Raw genomic sequence first — 13,964 nt, forward strand, 5'->3', positions numbered from 1 at the left:
AGTATCCCCAGCAGACTCAAGTATACTTGCCACTCAAAGTATAGTTATCAGAACGGATTTACATTTTCCTAGAAAGGCCCTGAAAACATTTTTTGTCTTATTCATATATTGGAGGTGCTCAGTGTATTTTGAGGACACCAGGCTTAACCAGTTGATTCTTCCTTGTTAAACTGTTTCTTCTATGTCTGTGATTTTATACCACTTTTTTTCTTCCCAAAGACAGTTTCATGAATTGTTGTGGGAAGTGTGGGAGGTACATTGCTACACGGTGTTGACACTCTTAATGTTTTGCTGGTTTTTTTTTTTTTTTTTAAACCTGTTTGCGGTGGGGGGGTTGTTCTCTCTCCAGATTTTCTGTGCCAGATACTGTCACTGACCCATAAATCTTGTATTATTTGAAGAGCATCCCCTGAAGTGGAAGGTGGATATATGGCCTGTTGAGTAATCCAAGCTGTGTGCTTCATGTTCTCTTGTGTCCTGCAGGGGGTGTCATTAACTTGTCAGTACCTATAGTTCTGCCGGCTACTCATGAAGACAAAGAGAGGCTGGACGGCTGCACCGCATTTGCTCTGATGTATGAGGGCTGCCGTGTGGCTATTCTTCGCAACCCAGAGTTTTTTGAGCACAGGAAGGAGGAGCGCTGTGCCAGACAGTGGGGAACAACGTGCAAGAACCATCCCTACATCAAGGTCCTGAGCAAACCTTGCTGCCTTGTATCTTGATTTGCCAATAGTGTTTGTGCTGCAGTGCGGGCATCACCCGTATGTTGACTCTTCTGTTGGAATTGTTCATATTTTGCAGAATGGGGGGGCGCCTGGATGGCTTAGTCAATTAAACGTTTGATTCTTGATTTCTCGGCTCAGGTCACGATCTCACAGTTGTGAGATCGAATCCATGCTGGGCGTGGAGACTGCCTCAGATTCTCTCACCTTCTCCCTCTGCTCCTCCCCTGTTTGTGCATGTGGGTGCTCTCTCTCTCTCTCAAAAAAAAAAAAATATTTTGCAGAAAGGACACTGGATCTTAGCTTAGTGTGATGAACCATGATCTTGTCATTTTGGTGCAGATAAATAATTGTTCAGTGAATCTTTTTTGCATTAGGCACTGAGCTTGGTGCCAGTTCTGGGGATATATGGCTGATGTACACAGCAGGCACGTTCTTTATAGGCTTGGAGCTTACTGGCTGGTGGTGGAGCAGACATCATGTGCTTACAGGTCAGCTCTGAAGACAGGGTGCTATGGGAGCCCGTGGCAGGGTGATTTTATCTAGTCTGGACTTCCAGTCGAACGTTGTTTCCGATATGAAAATAGTGAAATCCACTTAGTCTTTCCAGAGGGCCTCGTGTATTTTATGTATTATGTGTGAAATGTTATTGAAGTAAAATTCCCGTCAGTTTTAAAGTACACTATGAGCTTTAAAAGAAATTAAGTGAAATTTTAGTAGCTTTATCTAGAAAATTTTTTATGACGTCTGTTTAGATCCTGACAGTGTCCTAAATCGCATCCCATGAAGGATAAGAAGTGATAAACTTCTTAAAATAGGGAGATATATTGTTTTAGAAAATAAGGAATTTGAACTAATGATGGTGTCAGATGTTTCTTCAAAGTTAAAATTCTGCCGTTATTAAAAAAAAAATTTAATGTTTATTTGAGGGAGAGCGAGAGAGAAACAGTGCATGAGCAGGGTTGGGGTGGGGGCAGAGAGAGAGAGAGAGACTCCAGGCTCTAAGTGAGGGAGGGGCAGAGAGAGAGGGAGACACAGAATCCGAAGCAGGCTCCAGGCTCTGAGCTGTCAGCACAGAGCCTGACACGGGGCTCAAACTGAGGAGCTGTGAGATCATGACCTGAGCCAAAGTCAGATGCTCAACCGACTGAGCCACTCAGGTACTCCATAATTCTACAGTTATTAATGGTTTACAAAACATGCTTATGTAAATTCTTCAAACCGCATAGCAAACCTATAGGATGGGTGGCATTTCTATCCTACACAGGGAGAAATTGAGACCTACAGGGGATAGATGTCTTGACCAAAATTATAGAGCTAATAAGTGGAATGAGGGTCTGATTTGAATTAAAGACTTTGTGGGGGGCCTGCGTGGCTCAGTCGGTTAAGTGTCCAACTTCAGGTCGTGATCTCTTGGTTCGTGAGTTCAAGCTCTGAATTAGGCTCTGTGCTGACAGCTCAGAGCCTGGAGCCTACTTCAGATTCTGTGTCTCCCTCTCTTTTGCCCTTCCCCCACTCACGTTCTCTCTCTCTCTCTCTCTCTCTCTCTCTCTCCCTCCCTCCCTCCCTCCCTCCCCGTCCAAAATAAAAGTAAACTTAAAAATTAAAAAAAAAATGAATTAAGGACTTTGTGGCTTCAGAGCCATCTTCCATAATCTATAGCAGAGAGTAATTACTATGCATGTGCCGCTTCTATTTAGAGTAATCTGCACAACTTGTTAGGATGCAACCTTGAGGAACCAGCAGGATTTCGATAAGGAACGGTGAGAAACACAATTCCAGTTTTAGGGATCAGGAGGAGCAAAGACTCCATGTGTTTGAGAAATGGCTGGTTATTAAGCAGGAGAGAGGACCTTGGGAAGAGAAAAGGCTTAGCATTCTACCCTGAGATGTTAAAATGTTCAGTCATCACATGGTTTACATATATTTATGCTTTATGCTTTTCAAACTGCCTTTCTGTCGTTTGGTCCTTACAATGATCCTTGGAGGTAGACCAGTTTTCTTTAACTTGAGGAGTCTTCTTTTGGGTTTGGCTTGCCCAGACCTGCAGAGGCACCAGTTAGGAGTCAGGATTAGAGTCTGTCGTGGGTCTTTTGTGCTGCTCTGCCTTGCTAGGAGTGGAGGTCACAGGCAGCCTGGGAGCATGAGACAGTCACAAACAAAGTGGCACTTTAAGAAGCTTGGCCTGGTGGTCTTGTGCAGGATATCCCCATCCCACCACCACTTGCACTGGTACTGTCTGAGCTCTCCAGGTCTCCAGCCTACACCATCCGCTGTGCTCTGGCTGGAATCCCGCTTCCTTATGCCCACTGCCTTTCTGTTCTTGTAGCAGCCGGAGTGAGCCTTCAAAAATATAAATCTGAGCATAGCACTCTATCCTCTGAAACTCTCCAGGGGCTGCTCGTTGTCAATAGAATAAAACCCAAGTCCCGACGAGGTCCGGCCCTGACCTTCTAACTCATGGTCTGTCTGTCTGTCTGTCTCTCTCTCTCTCTCTCTCTCTCTCTCTCTCTCTCTACCTCTGCTCCTATCCCTGCTCTGACTTTCCTGGCCCTGGGCTGCTTCTCAAGGACAGATGCTCCAGGCTTTTGTTTCTGCTCCAGCACTTTTTACTTGTTCTTCCTCTGCCTGAAATACTTTACCTCCGTGGCTGGTTCCTTTTAGTCATCTCGGGTTCAGTGCCACCCTCCTCAGAGAGACCTTTATTGACCCCTTGCTCTTACATGTCATTCACTCTGCTTCCTGGGCACTGTGTTCCATTGCCCCAGTTATTTTCTCTGTGACACTCGTCACTAGCCACTACCTGTCTGGCTTCTGTTCAGTGTCCCACTAGAACGTAAGGTCTCTTAGATCTTTCTCCCATTTTCTGCTGCATTTCCTGGTGCCCAGCAAAGGCCCTGGCATGTACCAGTTACTTGGTAAATATTTATCGAATGAAGGGTTTGATGGTTGGGGAGGGACTTTATAGTGAGGGACTTTATAGACCCCGTAGGAAGGGACTACAGTGGTCTGGGTATATTATTAGTACCTAAGCTGAAGCCAGGGAGGGAAGGGTGAGTTTCAGCTGTGCTGTGGAAGTGGACAGGTCCCAGAGGTCACATCCCTACTCTCAGATGCAGGGAAGGAACATGAGTGAAGTTGTGAGAAATTAGAGGTGATGTGGAGATCAGAAGGTATGAATTTGCGTCCAGCTCCATCAGCATTGCTTTAAATAGTCAAAAGTTTAGGATTGGAGAACACAGAGGAGGGGTGGGCTCACTCAGGGTTACAAAGGTTTCTTTACAACAGTATACAACAACAATGAAGACAATGTTTTGTTACATAACAAGTCATAATTACTTACTTTGACGTTGTTTGCCTTTACTATGTAAATATCCTAGTTGTGTCACAAGACCTCTGAGAAATTATAAAATATATTCTAATTTTTGTTTGTTTTGTTTTTTAATTTTATTTGAGAGAGCGAGTGAGCATGAGCGGGGAAGAGGGAGGGGGAGAGAGAGAGAGAGAGAGAGCGAGAGCGAGAGCGCGAGAATCCCAAGAAGGGTCCATGCTCAGCATGGAGCCCGATGTGGGGCTTAGTCTCATAATCATGAGATCATGACCTGAGCTGAAATCAAGAGTCAGACGCTCAACTGACTGAGCCATCCAGGTGCCCCAAATACATTCTAATTTTAATGCGTCTGTAATCCCAGTTCAGTTGATAAGCCAAACATGTTTACCATTGGCCTTAAGATTAGTTTACAACTATATGTAGCTCATGTGAGGGAAATGTTCTTCCTTATTTTGATCTTGTTTTCTTTAAAAAAAAATTTTTTTTTTCTTCCCATTAGATGGTTATGGAACAAGGAGATTGGCTGATTGGAGGAGATCTTCAAGTCTTGGACCGAATTCGCTGGAATGATGGTCTTGATCAGTATCGTTTCACTCCTACTGAGCTAAAGCAGAAGTTTAAAGATATGAATGCTGGTAAGACATGGATCTGATTATCTAACATGGTACTTAGCCTGGAGTTTCTGCTTGATGGGAATGTTCTATTTTTTCCAACACTTACTGAAGTGTGAAAGAGAATGATGAGTAAATGTAGAATGGAATGTGTTGGGAGAGGTAGTTGATCTAATCCAACCTATGTAGTTCGTTAGATTGGTGTAATTTGGAAGATGGTTTTGCCAGTTACAGATTGACCTTTTATTTGTGTCTTATAAAACTCATATGCTAAAGCTGAATACAGCTATGGAAGAGAAATTGAGTAATTCACTCTTAACAATGTGCTTTATATATTGGAATATCTTATGAGTCTAACATATCACTGCATAAACAATATCATGTTTGCTGTTCATTCAACAAATGTTTATTGTGCACCTTCATACCAGGTGCCAAGTGCTGAGGATCCATTAATAAATAAGACTGGAGCGTATGGTGTATAAGAGAGAGATGTAAAGGAGATAACAGGAAAAGGTGTTGAAGAGTAGGTTAATAATGGTTTCAGATTTCTGGATTAGGGTGAAATGGACTAGTATGAGTAGACTCCATAGATGCTGCTCTTTATTATTATTATTATTTTTAATGTTTATTTTTGGGAGAGAAAGACTGAGTGCGAGTGGGAGAGGGGCAGTGAGAGAGGGAGACACAGAATCCGAAGCAGGCTCCAGGCTCTGAGCTGTCAGCACAGGGCCTGATGTGGGGCTCGAACCTGTGAATCGCAAGATCATGACCTGAGCCAGTCGGACACTTAACCGACTGAGCCACCCAGGCGCCCCGTTGCTCTTTATGACCCTATCTTATCTGGGGCAGGGATTTTCTTATCTGACAGTTTGTGAATAGTAGGTCTTTCACACAGAGGTAGATAAATGATGTGTTTACACTGGTGCACCCACACTCACAAATTCAAGCTTCCATGTCAGGGACCAGCATTCACTGTAGAGTTTGGGAGGCATTTTTAAGATCTGAAGATTGCTGCAATCATGCTACCAATGAATTCTCACCCATTACCGAAGTGGTTAAGCCCTAAGCATTGCTGCTGCCTTTTAAAATATTTTCTGTGTAGAAATGGAGTGGACACGGCTGAGAAAAGTCCGGTGAAAATGGTTGCTTTGTAAGGAACTAGCTGGCCACTGAGCCATATTTGTTAACCCGGAGCCTCCTTCTCAAGTGACTACAGAACCTGGGCAAGAGCATTCGTTTCATGAGTCGTGTTTAGCTTCTGTGAACTCCAGGTCCTGGTAGTCGTGCTGTTCCCTGCTTCACCACCCAGAAGTCATGTGGTTGTTGAGAAATTACTTTCCTCTTTAAGGCTCACTTCCCTCACTTGTAAAAATGAGGACAGGTGATACCTAACACATAACATTTTATTTTAAAAAGTGAAATAAGTTGCTTACGGCACTGTAAAGGGTACATGGTAACAGGTTAATGTGTCATAATTTCTGAGTCTGAAGCTAGTCTTACCTATTTGTGTAAAGGTTAGAGAAAGAATATCTTTTCATTCTTTTTTTCTTAAATGTTTGTTTTTGAGAGAGATAGATGATGCGTGCATGCACGGGGGCAGAGAGAGAGGGAGACAGAAGATCTGAAGTGGGCTCTGTACTGACCACAGAGAGCCCTATGCGGGGCTTGAACTCACGAACCGTGAGAATGACGACATGACCTGAGCCGAAGTCTGATGCTCAACTGACTGAGCCACCCAGGTGCCCCGAATGTCTGTTTATTCTTAAACTCTACTGTACTTCACTGATATTTGAGATAAGAATGTAAAATCAGTGGAGAACTGGAGGCCACACACTGTTCAGAGCTGTGCACTTCCCACCCAGCCTGCCTCATTTGTTCACAGTTTCTGCTTGGCCCATGTAGGGTATCTGAGCCTAGGGCCCCTGCCCCCACCCCTCCTTAACTTCACTCATCTCTGAATTTGAAGCATGACTGAAACTACGTGTGCAGATGTTTTTCTGGATGCTACACTTGGTGCCTGCCTGTACGATAATATATTTTTTTCTTTTTTGCTAACATGCTTTGGGCCAGTCATAGGGGAATGTGTCGTGATTGCTGTAGGTCAGTGATGGCACCTCATTCTCTTCAGTCAGCAATTTAAGGGTCCTTGTATAAGTCCGTTCTGGCATTGAAATGTAAGAGAGAGGGGCTTCCGGGAAAGGTTTTTCTTCCTGAGAAGAAACAGGCTTAGGACAAAAAGTCCTCTTTTCCTATACTTTTTCTTCCTGCTTGGGATGCTGTCATGGAAGGATACAGTGTTTGCAGCTCAGGTAGCTATTTTGTATCTGTGAGAATCCATGAGAACCTTACACTGAGTTTCTGGTCTAGTCCTGGAGTCCTTTATATCCAGATTTCTTATTCAAAGACTGAATGCGTGAATTATTTAAGACACTTCGAATTGGATCTTATTTCATATGCAGCCATAATCATCTGATGGTTTAAGACATATAGGCCTTTGCTTTTTTTCCTGGTAAACAAGAACATGTTTAATGGAAAGCGTGCTGAGACCACACCATATTTACTTTAATTTTTTGCCAAAATTTGAATTCATAACTGTAATTCATGTTAGTAAATTAATTGTTGGCACTGATGAGGGGTCTTATCAAGGAATTATTCATAATTGGAGTCTTTAATATTACATCTGTTTTATGCTCTTCTTTTCGGGCCAAACATTTTAGGTCATTTAGAGAATTTGTTGCATAATGAGTGATTGCAACTTTGTTTAAAGTAGCTGAGAGCCAATTATCCTTACATCAGACAACAAAGATTGTGGAGTATTATTTTGTTTACTTTTCCATTTTAGACTAAGACAAGCAACAGACCAGGAGTTTCTTTTGTAATTCTTGTTCCCTCTTTTAGGAGGCCATTAACAAGTCCTCTGCTGATGTGCCTGTATCTCCTACATAGTTCAAGGAGAGAAAAACGCAATCTTTATTTTTTCTTCTACTTGGGGTTTGTTTTCCTACCTCTCCCTCTTTCTCCTTCCTGCATCTTAGAAGAAGAATTTTGATTACCTGATGGTGGGGTGTTGTCTTGTGCTCATTATTATTATCACTTCTGCTTCTTTGAGACTGTTCTGTAGCTTGGAAGGATTGAGAAGTCTTTAATAACCACATCAGTGATTGCAAGGTGACACAGTCCCAGAGGGTAGGTTCTTTGAGTCACTGATGGTTGATCACTGTCTTGGAAAGGAAGAATGGATTTCACTTAACCTAAGTGAGAGCCAGTTAGTATTTATTACACACAGAATATTGTTCTCTTATTGGATTACCAATAAGAAAAAGTTGACATAACTCCTTCCAGGCTAGTATAGTATCACAGTGTTGAAGAAATCTGGGAAAGCTTTGTAGAGTTGTTGAACTACAAACTAGAATGGATGGAGACGGCAGGTGGATATATTACGCAAAATTGGGAACAATACATGAGAAGGCTGAGGCAGAAGCAGATAGTTTGCCTGTGAAGGCACTAGACTTTCTGGACCATAAATGACAGCGAACTGGAGATACTGTGATTCGAAGTTGGGTGCAGGGAGCCTCTGTCAGTTAGGTCAAGGCACACTCAGATGAAGCTGTCAATTTAATGAAGTATTTGAAGAAGGGTGGTCAGGGTTAAGGGAACCCAGGAGGAATCTTGAGGCCTCCAGTGATTAGCAGCTTTGTGTAGTGTTACCCCTCCTGAGGACGCTAGGAGACTGTGTTTCTGAAGCTGGGCGAAAGGAACTGAGCTGTGAGGAGGGGCTGTCGCCAGAATCCCCTTACTCACCCCCCGGTTGTAGGGGGACGGAGGCCAGAATCACAGTGCTGAGGCAGAATGGTGCTGGGGCAAGAGCCCCCCACAAACTTTCTCTGTTCTCTGGTTGTCTGTTAATGTCTCCCACATCACGGAGGCAGGAGTACAGCCCCCATGGCCTGACACACAGATACACACACAGACACACAACAGACTAGGCAGGAAGGAGAATGGAGAACAAGTAGGACAGAGCCCAATTGGCAATACATTCAATTTTTTTTTTTTTTTTTTTACTATAATTTGAAAGCATTTGTAGGCTTGAGAATGGAAAACAATTTATTGCTGCCATACTTTGGGGTATAAGAGTATCACTTTGTGAAAAATGCTAACTAATATGTTCATGTTTACTCAAGTGCCCTGTCTTATTGATTCTTTTTCCCCCTTCTAAGCAGTTTAAGTGAAAGAAAGATCAGGAATTTATGATGGTCCAGAGGAAGGAAGAAAAACCAAACTCTTTCTTACTTGCAACTCTCTTCAAAAAAGCTCCCACAAAAACAAACATTAAACACACAACCTTCCCTAATAACTCTAGAACTACTGTCTGTACTCTTGTTTAGCTGCTATATTGACTTAGGGAAAATCAGAAATGCCTATTATTAGAGCTTTGGGGTAAAGTGGCCGATAATAAAGCTTGAGTGGGACTGGGAGAGACTTATTAATTAGTGCTGCATGTAGGACAGTTTTACAGAGAAGAAGTTGAAAGGAGGGAAGCAGGAAGATGTTGTAATTCTGGGTTTAGTGGTTGGGATGCATACCAAGGCTCTGACTGTGGGCTGGGCAGCGAACACTGTTTGGAGAGATCTGGGGGAAGGGTGACTGGGAGTCAGGAGCACTTCACGCTCCTCACCTCATCTGTTGCTCGGAACAGCCTTGCTGCCAGAACTGAAGTTGTCTGTGGGCACTGGGCTAAGAAGCCACAGAGCAGGGTCCGAGCCAGGTTCTTTGCGCCCAGTGGCATTTGCAACCCTGCGTCCTCCTACGTGAATCCGGGGGTCAGTGCTCATGCTCTTCCCACCACCAGGAGGAGCTAGTGGTTGCCATTTCCTTTCCCTGTCACAAGTCCGCACGTGCTGAGGAGAACCTTTTCCTGTGTTCCTCCCCTCCCACCTGCTGGAAGGAAAGGGATCAGACTGTACTTGTTTCCTAGTGTGTTAGCTCCTGGACTAGAGGGAAGGGGAGAGAACTTGCTTTACTGGGTTGTCCCTTTATGTAGACATCAAATAAGAAGGAATAGGTTTTGGGGGCCAGACCTGTGTTTGGCTTGAGTAATAGTGAAGGTGGAAGGATTGACAGGAGAGGGGACAGCAGTGAACATTATGTATTGAAATGCTTTCAGTAATAAGTCTCTATAACTGATGAATTGGATGGTCAGAATTAGAGATGCAGCTAACAGAAGCCATCTGTGTGCACACAGTAATTGAATCCAGGCGAAGGGGTGAGTTTCCCGAATGAGTATGCAAAGAAAGCACTTCATAAGACACAGCAATGAACCTATTGCTCTGAGAGGACTACAGGATGTCAGAAACAAGTGATCAGCCTGAAATGGCCACACAGAATATAAAACATACACATCTGATTACAACTTTGTAAAAAAAAAAAAAAATGTATGTATAGAGAGAAAACTAGGGGATTGTGCAAAACAACCAAAAACAGCTATGTTAGGATAGTGCATTTGTAGGCAGTTCCCCCCCGCAAATGTCCTTAGTGTTTCATGGTTTTTATTTAAAAGGGTCAAGGGGAAGATGAAGTAGAAAAGCTTGGTGCCATGGTTGGCAGGCCCTGAGACCGTGAAGGCCGTGGGGTCGGTGTTTTTTGTTAGAAGCAGTGGAGAGGTTGGGACACTTTATTATTTATTTATTTATTAAAAAAATTTAATGTTTATTTTTGAGAGAGAGACAGACAGACCATGAGCAAGGGAGGGGCAGAGAGAGAGAGACACACACACTGAAGCAGACTCTCTCTCTCTCTCTCTCTCTCTCTCTCTCTCTCTCTCTCTCTCCCCCCCCCTCTCCCTCTCTCTGAAGCAGGCTCCAGGCTCTGAGATGTCAGCACAGAGCCTGACACGGGGCTCAAAGTCATGAATGTGAGAGCATGACCTGAGCCGAACCCACTGAGCCACCTAGGCACCCCAGATCAGGACCCTTTAAAACAAGAAAGTGCCTATTGGATTTGGCAGGAGTTTTGTATTCACTAAGTAACAACGGGAAAGAATTGGTTAAGTAAATGAATGCGGTCCCATTCTTTTCTTCCATCGTTTGATCTTTCACACGGTCACCAGGTGTATCTTCTGAAGACAAAGATATAATCATGTTCTTTTGGAGTTGAAGGACCTGTATTCCTTTTATCATACACTTCTCCTCTGATTAGTGAATGTTTGCTTCTCCTCCTCTGACTAGATTGTAAGCTCCTGGGGGTAGGACCAGTTTCACCATTGTTACCTCAGGAAGGCATATCTAAAACAGAATTTCTGTCCTGTCCCCAAACTGGTTTCTTCCTTGCCTCTCGCTGCCCTGGCAGGTGCACGGAGTCTGGATGGGGGAGGGGGCGTGTCTGGTGAAGGGGCAGTGAAGGCTGATGTGTGCAGCTGTAATGGAGCAAGTGGAGCTGAGGTCTGGGGACAGTGTGATTCACTGATTGGCTGCACGTGGTGTAGGAGGGCGGGAATAGAGCCTGCAGGGAGGTCAGCAGGAGCGGAGACTCAGGTGCCTGTGGAGTGCTAGGAGGCAGCTGGGGAGACCGTCTGGAGCTCAGGGGTGAGTTGTAGTCAGAGGATGCAGATGCAGGAGCCACTGACATGGAGCGCTCGGTGACCTCAGGCATGGGGGGCGCGGGATGGGGAGAGGTCTGAGGGAAGGGGTTCGCCTGCCTTCACTGTGGCCACAGTGTGACTCCATTCCCCAGCGCGTAGGTTGTGTCTGTCAGACGAGCCTGTCAGAATCCTGGGGGAGGAATAAATGAAGCGTGAGGAAGAGTTGGTGGAAGTTTTATTTTACATGGAAGTGTGGGAACATGCTCCTCAGCAGCAGTCTTCTAATTTCGTGGTCTCTCTTCTTGCTGTACCTTCTCCGACGTCAATCCCGCACAGTCCTGTGGAGACCCATTTTCTCTAAAACATGACCCCTGTTGAGTACGCTGCATCCTTCCTAACCTGGCATTCGAAATTCTACGTAATAATCTTGTGCCAGGTTTTATATCCACCTTTGGCAAAGTGAATGATTCTCTGTTCCCCAGACACATCTCTGCTTTCCTGTCTTAACACTTTGGCTCACACCAGTCAGCTTGGTTGTGGTGCTCTGTAGACGTCTCAGCCACGTTGCATTTGTCTGTCGGAGGTCAGTCAACAACAGTCTGTGGGCCAAATCTGGCCTGCTGCCAGTTTTAGTAAATAAAGTTTTATTGGAAAACAGCCATACTCACTGGTTATCCATTGTCTGTGGCTGTTTTTGCACCACTTTGGCAGGGTTGGCATAGTTACAGCAGAATCCCCCATGGCCTGTGAAGCCTAAACGATTCACTCTGGCTTTTTACAGAAAAAGTTTGCTTTTATGCGTGGTGTCAGCAGCTTCACAGTGTACTTTCTAGAAGTCAAGATTATAGAATTCCTGGTCTTTTTCCAGGAACATGAAGACAGAGGTCTAGAAAGAGATGGAAATCAGAAGTATAAATATTAAATTTTAGTCATCTTGTAGATCATCTCCCATTTTCAAACACAGTTAAAACAGTCTTAAACTAAGCCATAAAGAATTACAAGTAGAAAGGCAAATATTTGACACTCATTGTGTGTCACAGTTAGGAAAATCATTGTCCTTTAGAAAATGAGGATGAGGATGTGAGGCAATAATGACAGTTGCTATAAGTATTAGTGGCCCCAGGTCCATAGTGGCTCATAATTGTTTTTTCCATCCTTGATGGAAAATTGATGGAGGAAAATTTAATAGTGATGCATTGGGGTTGTGTTAGTTGGGACAATATCCTGGGGTGTCAGCTTCCAGTGGATCAGGTATTCCTATTATATTGTTCATCCAGGTAAGTTCTCTAGTGGACAAACCAGATGGTAGGGATGAAAATACAGCCTGCGACTAACAGCTAAAGCCATTTGTGTAATTCATTGATAAATAGTTAGAAGAGATTGACTAGAAGTTTAGGAAAGACCTGGTAATATTGGCAAGAAAAAATGGGCAGATAGATTTCTGAGGAGTGGATAGTAAGGAAATAATTCTACCTGGAAGAAATGTTGGCAGTAAAGTCCTTCATATGCCGCTAACGCATTTTTACTGAGTCATCTGTCTTAACTTTATCTGTTAAATGTTCAGTGTGGAGCTAGATTAATTCTTTTTGGAAAGAAAGCCTGCATAGATAATAAATTATAAGGATCTATGAAATATGTGTCTTTGAGACCGTTTATTCTATATGTTTCCTTTTGCACATCCTGTCGTATAAATAATCCTGCCAAATGGTGATTTTACAAAATCAGATTTGATCTGATTGAAGTCTAGGCATGTAGTGGTCATACCTGAGATATATCACCCAGGGGCCCTATTCAAAGATAGATGCCTGTTCCTAATTAAGGAGGACAGAAGCTAATGAGCACAGTGCTAACGCACCCTCATCTTGCAAACACCATCTGACAGTGTGAGTTTATGTTGGTGTGGACCCTTGAGCCACCAGTAGAACAGTGGGTTTAGTTTCTTGCCAGGAATATATATATATATATATATATATATATATATATATATATATATATATATATATATATATATTTATTTATTTAAATTTTTAATTAAAAGGTTTTTTTTAATTAAAAAAATTTTTTTTAATGTTTATTCATTTTTTGAGAGACAGAGACAGTGTGAACGGGGGAGGGGCAGAGACACAGGGAGACACAGAATCCGAAGCAGGCTCCAGGCTCTGAACTGACAGCACAAAGTCTGACGCACGACTCGAACTCACAAACCATGAGATCATGACCTGAGCTGAAGTCAGACACTTAACCGATTGAGCCACCCAGGTGCCCCCAAAGGGTTTTTTTTTTTTTTTTTAATGTTTGTTTATATTAGAGAGAGAGAGCAAGCGCAAGCAGGGGAGGGGCAAAGAGAGACAGAGACAGAATCTGAAGCAGGTTTCAGGCTCTGAGCTGTCAGCACAGAGCCCGACGTGGGACTCGAACTCATGCTGTGAGATCACGACCTGAGCTGAAGTTGGACGCTCAACCAACTGAGCCACTCAGGCACCCCAAATTTGAAATTTTTTTTAAAGTTCATTTATTTTGGGAGACAAAGAGTGTGTGTGTGTGTGTGTGTGTGCACACGCGCGCGCGCAGGTGGGGGAGGGGCAGAGAGAATCCCAAGCAGGCTCTGGGGCTATGCACTGCGCCCAGCGTGGGGCTTGATCTCACAAACTGTGAGAGTCAGATGTTTAGGGCGCCTGGGTGGCTTAGTCAGTTAAGCGTCTTACTCTTGGTTTTGGCTCAGG

The 13,964-nt window shown here is 43.7% G+C and overlaps 1 protein-coding gene across 1 annotated transcript in view; it reads left to right on the plus strand.

The window, feature by feature from the left end:
* PAPSS1 (3'-phosphoadenosine 5'-phosphosulfate synthase 1) overlaps positions 1–13,964 on the plus strand; it is a 103,085-nt gene that overhangs the window by 52,002 nt on the left and 37,119 nt on the right. Inside the window, 2 exon segments of the mRNA XM_027061997.2 lie at positions 484–689; positions 4,553–4,688. Of these exon segments, the coding sequence (XP_026917798.1) occupies positions 484–689; positions 4,553–4,688 (342 nt within the window).

The sequence above is a fragment of the Acinonyx jubatus genome, chromosome B1 (genome assembly GCF_027475565.1).
Source record: "Acinonyx jubatus isolate Ajub_Pintada_27869175 chromosome B1, VMU_Ajub_asm_v1.0, whole genome shotgun sequence".
NCBI lineage: Eukaryota > Metazoa > Chordata > Mammalia > Carnivora > Felidae > Acinonyx > Acinonyx jubatus.